The sequence below is a fragment of the Erpetoichthys calabaricus genome, chromosome 13, assembly GCF_900747795.2.
Source record: "Erpetoichthys calabaricus chromosome 13, fErpCal1.3, whole genome shotgun sequence".
Lineage (NCBI taxonomy): Eukaryota > Metazoa > Chordata > Cladistia > Polypteriformes > Polypteridae > Erpetoichthys > Erpetoichthys calabaricus.
The window spans coordinates 69,667,996-69,684,519 of NC_041406.2; the positions used below are offsets into that span (position 1 = coordinate 69,667,996).

General features: G+C 38.2%; 1 protein-coding gene across 1 annotated transcript in view; it reads left to right on the forward strand.

The window, feature by feature from the left end:
• dus3l (dihydrouridine synthase 3-like (S. cerevisiae)) overlaps positions 1-16,524 on the forward strand; it is a 73,526-nt gene that overhangs the window by 8,419 nt on the left and 48,583 nt on the right. The window contains exon 3 of the mRNA XM_028817116.2: positions 6,449-6,743. Within this exon, the coding sequence (XP_028672949.1) occupies positions 6,449-6,743 (295 nt within the window). The remainder of the gene's footprint in view (positions 1-6,448; positions 6,744-16,524) is intronic.

Below are 16,524 nucleotides of genomic sequence, written 5' to 3' on the forward strand. Positions count from 1 at the left end.
ACTCGGCATCTAATCCTTGCGTGTGCGTGAGTTACGAAATGTAAATAAAGGCAAGTTGGCATCGACATCTCACGAGGGAGCGAAGCGAGTGCAGTAAAGAAAATACTCAGCAGGTGATGTTTTGCGCATTATCACTGAGTCGGACTCTGATTTTTCAGAATCTGATTTTGTTAACAGTGATCAGGAGATCGAGCAAGAGAGTGAGGCACCAGCCCAGCTGATCGTCTGCCAGCTTAGTGCATTTGCGTAGCCGACGCACCTACGGCAAGGTTCGTGTGGGAGGAATACCCAGACATTGATCCGTGGGAGCCAAACTGGCTACTGGACTTCACAAGACAGCATGGCTTGCTGTTGCACACAACAGATTACCAGCCGCCAGACTACTTCAGGCTGCTCTCTCCTGATGCTGCTTTTCAGCTACTGCCAGACGAGACAAACAGGTATGCAGAGCAATTTTTTGAATCGCAGGCTGTGCTTGCACCGCATTCTCATTTTTCAAAGTGGAAACCCACAACAAAAGATGAGATGAAGGGCTTTATGGCATTACAAATAGAGTTGGGACTAGACAGGTGATATAACTTCAGGGAGCATTGGTCCAAATGTGCTTTGTCCCCTTTTGGCTTTGGACAGGTTATGCCATGTGATGATGGGTACGTGCTGCTGCAAAGTTTTATTCGCTTCTGTGATAACCAGAAGCAAATTCCAAGGGATGAGCCAGGCTATAACTCCATGTATAAAGTTCAGCCCCGCTTGACAATGTGGAACCAACATATAAACAATTTTATCAGCCTGGCCGTGATTTGTCTGTGCATGAATCTATGATAAAATAAAAGGGACACCTTTTTTTCTGCCAGTATATGCCAGACAAGCCCACAAATTATGGCATAAAGGATTTTGTACTGGCAGAAGCAAACCGTGGTTTCTGCCTGAAAGTAATTACATATACAGGAAAGTATTTCTTTCAAAGAATAATAATAATAATAATAATAATTCTTTGCATTTATATAGCGCTTTTCTCACTACTCAAAGCGCTCAGCAATTGCAGGTTAAGGGCCTTGCTCAAGGGCCCAATAGAGTAGATTCCCTATTGGCATTTACGGGATTCGAACCGGCAACCTTCCGATTGCCAGTGCAGATCCCTAGCCTCAGAGCCACCACTCAGCCAAAGAGAGAACTGTCCCTTGACAAGTCAGGTTGTGCTGGAAATGCTTCAGGGCTGTGAACATTTTGGGTCATGTTGTGTAAATGGACAATTTTTATACATGCCCAGAATTGTTCAGGGAGCTAAAGAGCAGGGGAATTGGAGCTTGTGGCACAGTGAGTGTGAACAGGAGACACAGGCTGAAGATGAAAAGAGGCGACAATACGGTTTTCATGCAGGCAGAAAACTTGGTGGCAGTGGCATGGCACGATGTCAAACGGGTGACTTGTCTCTCTACCGTACACACTAACAATATATGTGAGAAAATGCAGCAACAGACAATTGAAAAGGAAACACCAGTGCAACACATATTGTAAGCAATGCAGTGTGGCAATGCATGCAATTGGCTGCTTTGAGCGATATCATACTTTGTAGGACTTTGCTGTGTAACATGTATGTGATATGTATGTGAAATCATATAGTATGCAGGCTAATACAACATGCAAGACAGTAAGATTTGTCAAAAGTAAATATTTTTTGCTGATTTTATATGTTAAACAATTGCTTTGTGTTCTTTTTTTAAAAAAAGTTAGTTTTTGAAAAAATATTCAGCCCTGGGAGAAAAGAGACAAAAAAAAAAAATTAGCCCTAAAAGAGTTAAACGATATCCAAACAAAAATGATCTGTGAAGTGAGCCAACAGATGAGCAGGGGGCTATTCCACGAATATTTGAAGCAAAGACTTAGCTGAGGACTCCTTGCTTTTCAATTGAGGCTTAGTTAGTTCTATGCACATCAAGCGTTTCTCATTAACTCAAGGCGGGAATCAGCAATCCCCAATTATGCACACACTTGTGAGGTTTAAACAGCCCTAAGAAACAATTGTCGATAACAGGGTTATGTGAAGCTTAGAGGATAGTGGAAAATCTGCACTTTGAGTACCTGTGACTTTAAAGCGTGAAACTGTTGCAATGCATGGCGTGTTATAGGATATCCATGAAAAGTTAAGTTTTATTTAATTGTCATAAAATAGAAGAACACAACACTGATAGTGGTATTCCTTTCAGCATTTGATCAAGAAATACTAGTTAATCAATAATAACACATATGTATCTGCTGTTAAGAAAGTTATAGAGGTTGTGAGGCAAGCCAGATCAATGCCTAAGTACATTATGGTTCTGAAATTGTTACATTGCGTAATTAAATATTGATGTCATTATTCACATTAACAAATGTAAATGTTAATTTGTGAACGCCATACTTGAAACTCATAATACAAGTATTCAGTAGCAGGAATTTTTCTCTGAGGTTTTGTTGCCAATTGAATGGCAATTTTGTTAACTCCAAATCCACAACATTATGTTAAGCTTCACTTTTAGCCTGGTATAGACCAGGCTAAGAAATGATGCTTCATTGCCTCAGTTAATGAAATTAAAAGGGGCTCGGACAAGCTTGGCATCTCCATTTAAACAAAGCTTACATGCTAAGTGCGCTTCGTGGAATACTCCCCAGTTATGTCAGTGCCTCAAACACCAACTAATTTCACTTCAACCAGTTTTTAAATTAAAATCCAATCCATACTGTAAATTTAACCCATAGTTTCATTCCATTGTTTGTTAGTGCTCTCATTCTGCCACAGCAGATATTTCCAAAACTGATCTTTTTATTTATTCCCAAAGAGCACTGTCAGAATACTGTATTTTGTTGACCCGAGTAGATCAACATTACTGAGACCTTCAACTTTTATTTTTTCTGATATTGTATGATGGATACAATTGCTGGTCATATGTTGGCTTGTTTTCTATCTTAATATTCTTTATTTAAGTAATTGATACTGTTAAGAATTATACATGTGGGGGTGGCACAGTAGCAAAGCTGCCTCGCTGCTCCCTGGTGTTCCCTGTCTGGAGTTTGATTTTTTTCCTGTTGGGTTTCCACTGTGTGCTCCAGTTTCCTTCCAAGGACATGCAGGTTTTAGGATTTGGTGATGCTAAAATGACAGTAGTGTATGTGTGTGCTTGGTTTTTTTTTGCGATGAGCTGATGCCCCGTCCAGGGATTGTTTCTGCCTTGTGCCCAATGCTATCTGGATTGGGCCCATCCCTGGATTGATGGATGTAATCATTAAATGTCCTTCCTTTTCAGAGATATTGTGCCAAGGTGTCCTGGGAATTTAATGGATATTTCGGGCAATTCACAACACCGTAAAGCCGAACGTTGTTTTCTCACCGTGATAATATCTTGCACTGCCACCTGGTAGAATCCTCCAGGTTTACATAAAGTACGAGCCCAAGTACAAACAGTATGCTTGCGTAGCAGCAGCATCTACAGACGTATAGTAAAGTATAAACCTAACCCAAGGGAACTGGCTGAAAAGTTAGGAGTATCTCTGTCAGACTTCACTCCATCGTGCATGCTGTGCCGGAAGCCAATAACCAATTGGCAAGGCACTATATCTAGTTTTCATATAGTGTGGGTGCACATACATAAAAGACAAAATGGGCTAGCATTTTCACTGGTGTTTTGGTTATTCCTTTCTGAGGAATGTGATTGATTTAAATGTGTTAAATACAGTAATCCCTCCTCTATCGCGGGGGTTGCGTTCCAGAGCCACCCGCGAAATAAGAAAATCCGCAAAGTAGAAACCATATGTTTATATGGTTATTTTTATATTGTCATGCTTGGGTCACAGATTTGCGCAGAAACACAGGAGGTTGTAGAGAGACAGGAACGTTATTCAAACACTGCAAACAAACATTTGTCTCTTTTTCAAAAGTTTAAACTGTGCTCCATGACAAGACAGAGATGACAGTTCTGACCTCACAATTAAAAGAATACAAACATATCTTCCTCTTCAAAGGAGTGTGCGTCAGGAGCAGAGACTGTCATAAAGACAGAGAATGCAAACAAATCAATAGGGCTGTTTGGCTTTTAAGTATGCGAAGCACCGCGGCACAAAGCTGTTGAAGGCGGCAGCTCACACCCCCTCTGTCAGGAGCAGGGAGGGAGAGATAGAGAGAGACAGAGAAAAACAAACATGCAAAAATCAATATGTGCCCTTCGAGCTTTTAAGTATGCGAAGCACCGTGCAGCATGTCGCTTCACTAAGCAGCTGCACAGAAGGTAGCAACGTGAAGATAATCTTTCAGCATTTTTAGATGAGCGTCTGTATCGTCTAGGTGTGCGAACAGCCCCCCTGCTCACACCCCCTACGTCAGGATCAGAGAAAGCGCAAGAGTGAGAGAAAAGTAAGTTGGGTAGCTTGTCAGCCATCTGCCAATAGCGTCCCTTGTATGAAATCAACTGAGGAAGCATGTACCAGAAATTAAAAGACCCATTGTCCTCAGAAATCCGCGAACCAGCAAAAAATCCGCGATATATATTTAAATATGCTTACATATAAAATCCGCGATAGAGTGAAGCCGCGAAAGGCGAAGCGCGATATAGCGAGGGATCACTGTAATATAGTGAAATAATTCACTTAATATTTTTTCTATATAATTGTCAAATAATAATGTGAGGTAAAGGTGGCAACAGATTTAATTTGAAAGCATTCATTCCATTTTACATTTGATATCTTATTTGAAAACGTTAGACTTACTGTATACTTTTATTCAATGCAGATTATTGGTAATCAGTTTTTAATTTTTTTCCTCCCGTTTTCTTTTGAGTGGTGTGCTACTTGCATTAGAGTACTTATTTAAGAATATGTAGACTTTGCAAAATTAGAATACCTCTTTTCACAGTAGGGCTAACAACTAAAAAAAGAATTTTCTAATTGATTAGTCTGTCAATTATTTGATTTATTTTTTTTAATCTAATCCACGTTTTGTGCAAATGTGGAAGAATTTTATTTACAAATGTTCAAGTAATCCTTTCAATGCTCACATTCATAACAAAAGTACAAGTATCTAAAATTTACATTTTTTCAAAAAACAGCATGGCAGAACAGTCAACAGAAGTTGCTTGAAATGTGTTGTTTTATTTATCCTCTAGATGGCAGCAAAACAATGAAATGAAATAAACTGGGTGTCAAAGTATTTCAAGGCTACTTTTTTTAAGAGTTACCTTGATAAAGAAATTTTCAATATTGAGTATGATTCAGATTTTGCACTGACATATGAGGATTCTGAGCTGCCAGAAGAAACAGGAAAAAGTGATAATGAGAGTGCGACTGAATTATTCCCCTATTCACATTTTATGGATGTTGTGAGAGAGGACATGAAAGTGATGGGTGTAATAGAACAAGATGCTGTGACAACTCCTAACGGGAGCAGCTGAAAAAAGATTCACATTACTATGATTTGTTTTCTTTTAAGCTGCTCCCACATCACACTTGTGTTCCTGTACCGAGTGAGCTTATTCGGATTTCTTACCAGATATAAAACTGAAATGAGTCCACACTTTTTGAGTGCTTTTGTCTTTAACCCTCTACCAGATTTACATCCTCCATATCTACAATATATCAATATTTATTAACGTTAGTGTTTGTCATTGAAGGGACATAGTGTTTATATATATATATATATATATATATATAATATATATATATATATATAAATACATAAGAAAGCAACTAACTGATAACAAAATTAGTTAATTTACTAGGGCTGCAGGAACATGTTTATGTCAAAAAGCTGTTAAATTTTTGTGTGTATTGTTGGACAGCTGCTTTTCTGTTCATGAAGCATAAGTAGAGAAAAGCCAAGCAAAATGACACCTTTCATTGGCTAACTAAAAAGATTACAATATGCAAGCTTTCGAGGCAACTCAGGTCCCTTCTTCAGGGAAGATGTAATCAATTACATCTTGCCTGAAGAAGGGGCCTGAGTTGCCTCGAAAGCTTGCATATTGTAATCTTTTTAGTTAGCCAATAAAAGGTGTCAATTTGCTTGGCTTTTCTCTACATTCATAATGGCTAACACAGTACAACACCCTAGTACTGAAGCATAAGTAAAAGTTAAAATTTCATGGATAGAGTTAACATGACATAACATTTACAGATAAACATGAAGTTTGCAGTTAATTCTCTCTTTCAGCATTCTTTGCAGCTCATTCATTAACATTAGGTGATCTAAATTTAGTTCAAGTTTCAGCTGTGGCCTTTTGTTGTTGTGTGTTTTTTTTTTTTTTTTGTTTTTTTTGAGAAGTTGTAGCAATTTGAGACTTTAGGGAAAAATTAATGCTGCACTTCCATTACCATTTTTTCAGATATGATTTGTGAATACAAGAATTTTTAAATGAGTATTTTTTTTTTTTTTTTTTGGATCCATACTATTCTGGGTTTTTGTCTGTTTGTTTATTTTCAGGTTTGTCACAACAAAAGAAAAATTCCATGAGTTCATAGATTGTGCTGGTAAACATTCAGATAAAAGTGTGGAAAATGAGTCGACGACTAATCAAGACTCCTCCATACATGAAACAGATGAACCAGAGTGCAAAAGAATAAAACTGGATGAAGGTCAGGAAGACAATCTAAAAAGTAAAAGTGATGATAAGGTGAAAGATAATCAGAAAAAGAAACTAAGGGGACAAAACAAATCTAGGCCCCATGTGAAACCCAACTGCTATGATGACAAAAAACTTTGCCCATCTGTGACACAGGTACAAAAAATTGCCCATCACTTTTTTAGTTTTCAGTTCAATATTCAAATTTGTTACTAAGGTGTGTTTGTTATACAGATTGAGTTGACATGTTGAAAAATCTCTTTAAAGGGGCTGCTATTTGTGTTGAATACAACACCCAGTTGCTGTCTGTGTGGAGTAGGGCTCTCAGATTATATAAAAATTACAGTTGGAATACTTTTATTAAAAATAAGTAAATATTTGCATATATTCAAATGTAAGTTAAAACTATGAAATGCTACTACATTTACATTTTGTATGTTAATGTGCCTTTGTATGTTTTATAATTATTTTTGCTTGTGATGCCTCTGCAAAGCATGTAGTGCTTCTGACTCCTGCATCGACGCAGCATCCTTGTAAAAAACATAGCTCTTTATAAAAATGGGATTTTCTCTGCATGAAAACTGACATGATCAAAGGGAAGAGTGAAACCAGGACACTTCACATACCTATAAATGCTGTTTAAATTTCGTAATTCTAAAGATGTTCTACTAATAAAAGTCAAATCACAAATAGGGCAGTTATTTCCCATTATGTTTAATGAGAAAGCAAACCATTGTGTGTTTTCTGCAGTGATTGCTTAATAGTTTTAATCCCCAGCAAATTAGCGATTTTTTCTGTTAGAGAGTGAAACGTGTCGGGATAAGGAGCAAAACAATACTTTTAGAGAGCTGAAGGAGTGTTTAAAAGTAGTTGTTAGTACACCCTTTATTCAAAAAGCAGAGTAGTGCAGTAGAAGAATCTGTCACTTTTATAAATAACGAATCAAACTAATAATTTAAATTAAAAAAACTGATCGCAGAAGAGATCTGCAAAATACAGAAGTATTGCAGCATAGGGTGTCTGGAACAACACAATGCCAAAATTAGTGTAAGGTAATATAAGGGACCATTCTTGTACAATCGAATGTCAGTGGTTACCTTTGAATAAGAATTTTTTTTTCCATGTAGATTCAAATTGTATTCGATCTGAGAGCCCTGGGGCCTCATGTATAACGGCGTGCATAGAATTCACACTATTAACATGGCGTACGGACAAAAGCGTAAATGTGCTTACGCACAAAAAAATCCAGATGCATAAATCTGTGCGTACGCCAACTTCCATGTTCTTCCACTACATAAATCCCAGTCAGCGTGAAAAGTAATGCACACACCTGCTGTCCTGCCCCAACTCCTCCCAGAATTGCGCCTCTTTGAATATGCAAATCAATATAAGTAGCCCTTAAGCTCAGCCTTCTATGAAAAGACAATGTTAAGTGCACGGGGGAAAATAGAAAAATTTCAGCGATTACCAAGTGGAGGCAAGGAAAAACATACTATTTGTTGGTTTAAGCAGTAATATAATCAACAAAAGGAAGTTGATCGAGTGACCATAGCGTGTCGGGGAAACTCGAAAGCTCATGTTGACAAAGTCGCACAGTGCCCGAAATAAAAAAGAAGTTGTCACATATCAAAAGTTGCCGTGAAAAGGCAAGTCGTAGCCCACTGTCTGTCATATGAAAGCTTATGTGGGTACAGAGAAAAAAAAAGGCACACAGTGGGGGGAAAAAAGCACGAAAAGTCAACTTTAATCTTGAAACTTCCACTTTAATCACAGTTTATTTTGTCATTAAAGTAGATCATCATAAACTTCATCTTAAAATTGTTTAATTTACTAGTTTCTCAAATCCCATCGTAACTAAAGTAGCGCGTTAAATGCTTTGTTTTGTATTTGATCTTCTGTGTGCTCTGTGTGTGAATCACTATGTACTTCCGGGCTTTCTCTGCCTCCGACAGGACACAGAATCCATTACATTCGTGATATTACAGCTCTCAGAATAATTAAAATACAGAGATGTATACTTGATATCATTTTCATGATGATAGGAGTTAAAGCATGTTATTAAACATGGGAACACGGTGGTGCAGTGATTGTTCATGTCTCATGCTAGATGCTTGCTGCGCCATGCACGACCTTCAATGAAATAATTTATTGTAGCAGTACTGTCTCTTTCAAACGTACTAACCCCCCCCCCTAATTCCTGTAATTCCTTTTCTTTCTCCAAATATCCAATCAGCTCTGTAATAGACGTTAAGCCATCTATAAGCTTAGAACGCCGATTCTTCAAAACTTTTAAGGAACATTGAAATATCTTCGTAGTATGTGTTTAATTATTCTATCCATCTGTCCTTCCAGTGTCGCGTCAGCACCAGCAAGAATACAGCGCGGGGCAGGAACAGTCCCTGAACTAGCTAGCGCTGCGGCGCTGTGTCCTCACATGTTTAACACTAGAATTGCCAGAGTCTACGAAAAAACTCATAGATCCGGCCCACCTTAAAACCGTTCTCACCTCTCTTTTGTCTTCTAAATGTGCCGATTAAGACGAGCAGCAAGCAGCTGGCTATTCCATCCCCCACCGTCGCAGAACGTTCACTAAGTTTTCCCAGCTCATGCCTTGTTTGATTATCTGGGGGTGCCTGAACTGCTCCTTCAGCTCTCTGTTTTAGAGTGGAAATAATAGATGTTATTTGGAACACAAGCATTTCATGTGTGTTCTGTTTCTACAGTAATCTGTGTAAACATGTTAAAACAAACTTTTTCATATTTTAGTAATAAATGTTACAAAATGTAGGCATAAACTATAGAATGTGTGAAGCCTGACGTCCAAACATCAAATAAACACTTTCACAAAAGGTTCAAGAACAACACAACACCTTCCGTGGCATAACACTAAGATTTACTGACTCAGAGCACAGCAACCCTGCCGTGCCTTAGAGCAGGGGTTCCCAAACTTTTGGACGTCAAGTACCACCTGAGGTTAAGTGAGTTGCGTTGCGTACCACCCGAATTTTTAACAAAAAATAAAAAAACAAGTACTGCAATGAATGATTAATTCTTAATTAGGTAATATACAGCAAATTCACGACACTGACTACAACCACCCTGAAACCTGAATAAAAGTTAAAGAATTGGAAGAAATTATGCATAAAATTAATGAAAAAATTTGTGCATGTACATAAATTGATAAATTCCATCCCGAAACTAAATCCTGCCTTTGGCCTGTATGTAACGCAGTTACCGAAGACGAAATGGTATCGGCTTTGTGCTTAGATCTAGTAACTACAATGCGATACAGCGGCAGTGCATGTATAACAACAAACGCGAGCGGTTTCTGTGAGTCAGAGTTCCCGAAGACTAAATAGTGTCGGCGTTGTGCTTTCATCTAGTGACCAAAAGCTCAAACAGTGAAGAAGTAGAAGTTGACTTCTGCGAAACGGAATTATGGTAGAGTTAAATGAACTAAATACTGATTTGAATAATAGGTTTTATTTATTCGGATGACGAAATTTCACACCACACTAAATTTGGGAATCCACTTATTATTGTATTTAAACAGTTTCATTGGTTTTTGCTCACAACAGGCTTGTCATAAATGCTTTTGCATAGATAAATTTCAGGGACCGCGATGCGTACCACCTGAAAAGGCTCCGCGTACCACTAGTGGTATGCATACCACAGTTTGGGAACCGCTGCCTTAGAGACCCGAGTTCGATTCCCCACTGGGAATGAAGTGTTTTTTTTTTTTTTTTTGTTTTTTTCTTTGTAGCCTCAAACGGACATAAAATTTATAAATTGGTATGCACTGTAAATCGTTAAGTTTAAAATGTCGATCGTAGTTATTTCTGTTGATTGATTAATGCTTTTTTTACTTAGTCAGAACAGGAGGTTATTCAGCTTCTGATCTGACTCTGATAGCGGCAGTATAAATTCACACCCGATCTGACGCTGTTCGTTTTCAAATATTGCATTACTTCGACGATGTTTTCTGATTGGTACTATTCGCGTCATAAAATGATTTCTTCAAAACGTCACATATATTTGTCTTTCTTTTTTTAAAATGTGCGTTGATGACTGCCAGCATGTAGTAGCACACAGCAACTGGCCACCTGCATGTTCTTGCGCGCACTGAATAAGACGGTGCTATATGCAATCATCAGTATCAAATGTTAACAATTAATAGTTCATACACACGCAAGGATCGTCTTTCCTACATTTACAACGTGTGTACCTGTTATAATGTACACACTTCTCTCTATGCTGTGGTTTCTATTACAAACCTGAAAGAAAGACAATATATGTGAAAACATCATCGCACTAAATGCAATATTTGAAAATGAACCCCGTCGGATCGGGTGTGAATTTATGTTGGAACTGGAAATTCTCTGATGTGGAATCAGTTCTGTATGGTTGTGGGCGTGGGTGTGAGTGTTGGACATAATTGGGAATTACTGTGAATGTGCGTGGTGTTTTGAGATAATGAACAGAGCTGCAAATTACAGGTGCTTGTTCAGTGTAATAGGAACCATAGCACAGAGAGGTGTGTACACTGCAACAAGTAAACATGTCGTAAATGTAGGAAGGGCGCTCCTTGGGTGAGCTATAGCGCATCTTTATATGAAAACAGCAGTGTCAGATGGGGAGTGTCTGATGATTGCATATAGCGCTGAAGTTACTGCTCTTTACTATGCTTTCCTCTGCATGTCCTGGAGTACAAAAGAAACAGCATACAGCAAAATGTGGGGACTGGCAGGATTGGGGGAATAAAAACACGCGGTCGTATGTATCGTGATACACTGCAGAGCTGTAGCACGTCTTTATGTGAAAACAACAGTGTCTGATGGGGTAGGGAAGGATCCTGAACGCAACTGAGAGAATGAAAAGTGAATAAAAAAAAATAAATAAATAAAAACAAAGCTAACCTTCACAAATATCATAAATTACACTGACTGTTACAGACTGAAATCAAATGTATCTTTTTATTCTAAAATAGTAAAAATAAAAGCAGTTCACTTCTCAAAAGGGAGTTGTGCAGGATTGAACTTGTGACCTTTTGAGTTATTGAGTTGCTGATACTGTTGCGTCACGGCAGCAGTCATTGTAAATGAGTGTCAATGCCACACACTAAGGCGGCTTTTTTTTTTTTTTCTGCAGGTATATTTTTGAATAAAAGCACACTTGTTCTGTTATATTTGTACTTTTTGTGAAAGTGTTTCTTTGATATTTGGACTTCAGGCTTCATACATTATATAGTTTATGCCTACATTTTGTCATTTACTACTAGAATATAAAAAACGTTTCTGTTTTAAAAATGTGTTTACACAGATTACTGTAGAAACGGAACACACATGAAATGCGTGTGTTCCAAATAACGATCTATTATTTCCACTCTAAAACTCCACTCCCAAGATAATCAATCAAGGCATGAGTTGGGAGAAGTTCGTGCATGTTCTAAGTCAGTGGGGGGATGGAATAGCCGCTGCTTGCAGCTTGTCTTTATCTGCACATTTAGAAGACAAAAGACGATGGCGATAAGAAGCAATTTAAGGTGGGATGGATCTACGAGTTTTTTCGTAGGCTCCGGTAATTCTAGTGTTAATTATAGTGCTGGGCAGTATACCGGTTCATACCAAAAACAGTTTTTTATTTTTGGTATGATACGGATTTTTCTTATACTGCAACACTGGTTTAAATTGCCTAAACGACATTCGGAACGTGGCACAGCTGGAAACTGTTCAAGTGGGGACCTTTTTCACTGCTACACCGCTAAACACAGAGGTGTTGCACGGGGGCTCTTTTTCACTGCTACACTGCTAAATAGGTGTGGTAGTGTAGGTATTGCGTGGTGAAAATGGACAGAGAACATTCCGAAACTGAAGCTGTAGCTGACGATAAAGTTGAACATGATGACACAGAAGAACTTTTGCCAAAAAAAAACGAGTCACGTCCGTAGTCTGGAGATTTGTTAAGTGTTCCCCGAGCTTCTTAAACTGACTTCCTCTTGCACTAAGAGGAGGCCCCAGCAGCAATCGCCGCACAGAATACATTCACTTGATGATATTCCTGCTCTCTGAACATTTAGAATGCTAAGATAAATACTTGATATAATTTTCATGGTGAAATGTATCAAAGCATGTATTAATCATGTGGAGGCACCGCGGCGTGGAGGTTGCACTGCTGCCTTGCAGAAAGGGTATCTCGGGTGTATCCTGTCTTGCATTTGCATGTTTTTCTGGTGGGTTTACTTCAGTTTCCTTTCAAAGTCACGTAGAATGTGGGGTTTTGTTATGCTATATTGACCCTGCTAGTGTATGTTTTGCTCGTATTCACCCTGCGATGTGCTGGCGACTCGTTCAGGGATGGGCGCCACCCTGAATGGATGGTATAATTAAACATGTATAACGAAGATATTTTTAAAGTTCTGAACACTCAGTGGGCTAAGTTTATAACTAGTTTTAATTTCACAAAGACGTTTATCGTGTGGTGATTGGTTATGTGGAGAAAGAAAAATGAAAGATAGGAATTGGGGTTTTGGTACGTCGGATAGAGACAGCACGCGTGGAATAAAGAAAGCCTGCTCAGAAGAACATCCATTGAATTCTGTGTTAGTGTCTCCGACCACCAGATCACAAACCCAACATTTACACAATATTTAAGTTAAACCTGTGCGATACCCATTCATACATCCAGTTTTTTGGAGCCGCGTCACACCTGCCATAATGTTCTCTACACTGAACATACACCTGGGGACCCCTTACTGCGAGGGAGCAGCACTACCGCCTCACTACCGTGCATGTTTAATACCCGCTTTAATTCATTTCATCATGAAAATGATATCAAGTAATTTTCTTAGCATTCTAAATTTTCAGAGAGCAGGAATATCATGAAGTGAATGGATTCTGTGCGGTGATCGCTGTCTCCTCTTAGTGCGGGAGAAGTCAGTTTAAGAAGCGTAGTGATTAACAACTGGGTCGGGGAACACTTAACACAAAGCATTTAATGTGCTACGTTAACTTATGACGGGGTTTGAGAAAATCTAGTAAATTAAACAATGATTTTAGGATGAAGTTTAGTTTATGACATTCTACTTTAATTATAAAGTAAACTATGAGAATAAAGTGGAAATGTCGACTTTATTCTTGACATATGGTTTGATTTTTTCTTCCCCGTGTCCGTATTTTTTTTTTCTTCACCGTGGCCCTAATACGATTCTGTAGGGCTATACCACAAATAGCATTATAAATGCAAGTTATATTATTTATGCATATAGCTCAGCTTGAAGCAAGGTCCATATTAATGCAGTTTGCCTAAATGATGGTTCAGTTGGTAAAGATGTCATCACCAAGATTGCACTTTTTATTTTATTTTAATTTGGTGAATACTGTGTAATGCACCTGGGCTTGAAGCCTTGAAGTAATAGTGCAACTATCAGTAATAATACTATTATTTATTTTATTGTTATTATTTATTAGTTTAAATATTATGCAGTTTAATGATGGTAAAGTTGTTTGAAAAGTCACTTTAATGTGTCAGTGGACAGAGATTGTTAACATTAACAGAAAGTGTAGTTGGTTTACAAAAATATTTACTATTTGTTCCTTTTCTAAGACATGTTCAGTGCAATACAACTTATGACAAGCACTTCTGGATATTTTACTAAGTCTAAATGCCACTTTGGATGGTTGAAAATATGTTGTCAAAGTTATAGTTTAAGTTTTTGCAAAATTTGTTCAATAAAAAGGTTCTATATTTTGACTGAATCTGTCATGCAATGTGATTCCTTCTCTTCACTAGTGCCACCCCCTTGAAAACTATCACTTTATGGGGCCATGCAAACCTGTATTAATACTTGTGTGCACATTAAAATGTTTTTATTGTACAATGTACAATGCACTTGACAGTGGAATAGGTTATTCTTAGCCAGTAACTGCAGTGGAAAATGTGGTTAACATCCACTCATGCATGGGGAAAAAAATTCCGTTGAATACCGTGAAACCAGGATAATTTAGAAAAATACTGTGATGTAGAATTTTGGTCATACCGCCCACCCCTAGTTAGTTATTAACAATATAGATTATTTAAATGAAGTTAGTTATATCTGTATAATAAACATAATTTGCTGCATTTCATCTTAAAAATGATATCGCCATCATATGTAAATATGCGCTTTATAAAGTGGCTCAGGTTGTGCAATATTATACAGTTAGGTCCATAAATATTTGGACAGAGACAACATTTTTCTAATTTTGGTTCTGTACATTACCACAATGAATTTTAAATGAAACAACTCAGATGCAGTTGAAGTGCAGACTTTCAGCTTTAATTCAGTGGGGTGAACAAAACGATTGCATAAAAATGTGAGGCAACTAAAGCATTTTTTAACACAATCCCTTCATTTCAGGGGCTCAAAAGTAATTGGACAAATTAAATAACTGGAAATAAAATGTTCATTTCTAATACTTGGTTGAAAACCCTTTGCTGGTAATGACAGCCTGAAGTCTTGAACTCATGGACATCACCAGATGCTGGGTTTCCTCCTTTTTAATGCTCTGCCAGGCCTTTACTGCAGCAGCTTTCAGTTGCTGGCTGTTTGTGGGCCTTTCTGTCAGAAGTGTAGTCTTCAACAAGTGAAATGCATGCTCAATTGGGTTAAGATCAGGTGACTGACTTGGCCATTCAAGAAATTTCCACTTTTTTGCTTTAATAAACTCCTGGGTTGCTTTGGCTGTATGTTTTGGGTCATTGTCCATCTGTATCATGAAACGCCGCCCAATCAATTTGACTGCATTGAACTGGATTTGAGCAGACAGTATGTCTCTGAACACCTCAGAATTCATTCGGCTGCTTCTGTCCTGTGTCACATCATCAATAAACACTAGTGTCCCAGTGCCACTGGCAGCCATACACGCCCAAGGCATCAAACTGCCTCCACCGTGTTTTACAGATGATGAGGTATGCTTTGGATAATGAGCTGTTCCATGCCTTCTCCATACTTTTTTCTTGCCATCATTCTGGTAGAGGTTGATCTTGGTTTCATCTGTCCAAAGAATGTTTTTTCCAGAACTGTGCTGGCTTTTTTAGATGTTCTTTAGCAAAGTCCAATCGAGCCTTTCTATTCTTGAGGCTTATGAGTGGCTTGCACTTTGCAGTGCACCTTCTGTATTTACTTTCATGCAGTCTTCTCTTTATGGTAGACTTGTATATCGATACGCCTACCCCCTGGAGAGTGTTGTTCACTTGGTTGGCTGTTGTGAAGGGGTTTCTCTTCACCATGGAAATGATTCTGTGATCATCCACCACTGTTGTCTTCCATGAACGTCCAGGTCTTTTTGCGTTGCTGAGTTCACCAGTGCTTTCTTTCTTTCTCGGGATGTACCAAAGTGTAGATTTTGCCACTCGTAATATTGTAGCAATTTCTCAGATGGGTTTTTTCTGTTTTCACAGCTTAAGGATGGCTTCTTTCACCTGCATAGAGAGCTCCTTTGACTGCATGTTGTCTGTTCACAGCAAAATCTTCCACATGCAAGCACCACACCTCAAATCAACTCCAGGCCTTTTATCTGCTTAATTGATCATGACATAACGACGGACTTACCCACACCTGCCCATGAAATAGCCTTTGAGTCAATTGTCCAATTACTTTTGAGCCCCTGAAATGAAGGGATTGTGTTAAAAAATGCTTTAGTTGCCTCACATTTTTATGCAATCATTTTGTTCACCCCACTGAATTAAAGCTGAAAGTCTGCACTTCAACTGCATCTGAGTTGTTTCATTTAAAATTCATTGTGGTAATGTACAGAACCAAAAATAGAAAAATGTTGTCTCTGTCCAAATATTTATGGACCTAACTGTAACTGCATCGCAAGCTTACAGTGAGGTAATTGTACTAATAAGTACAAATAGTTCTACAAGGAGCACTTGATGGACTGATTGAGTGCGTCTA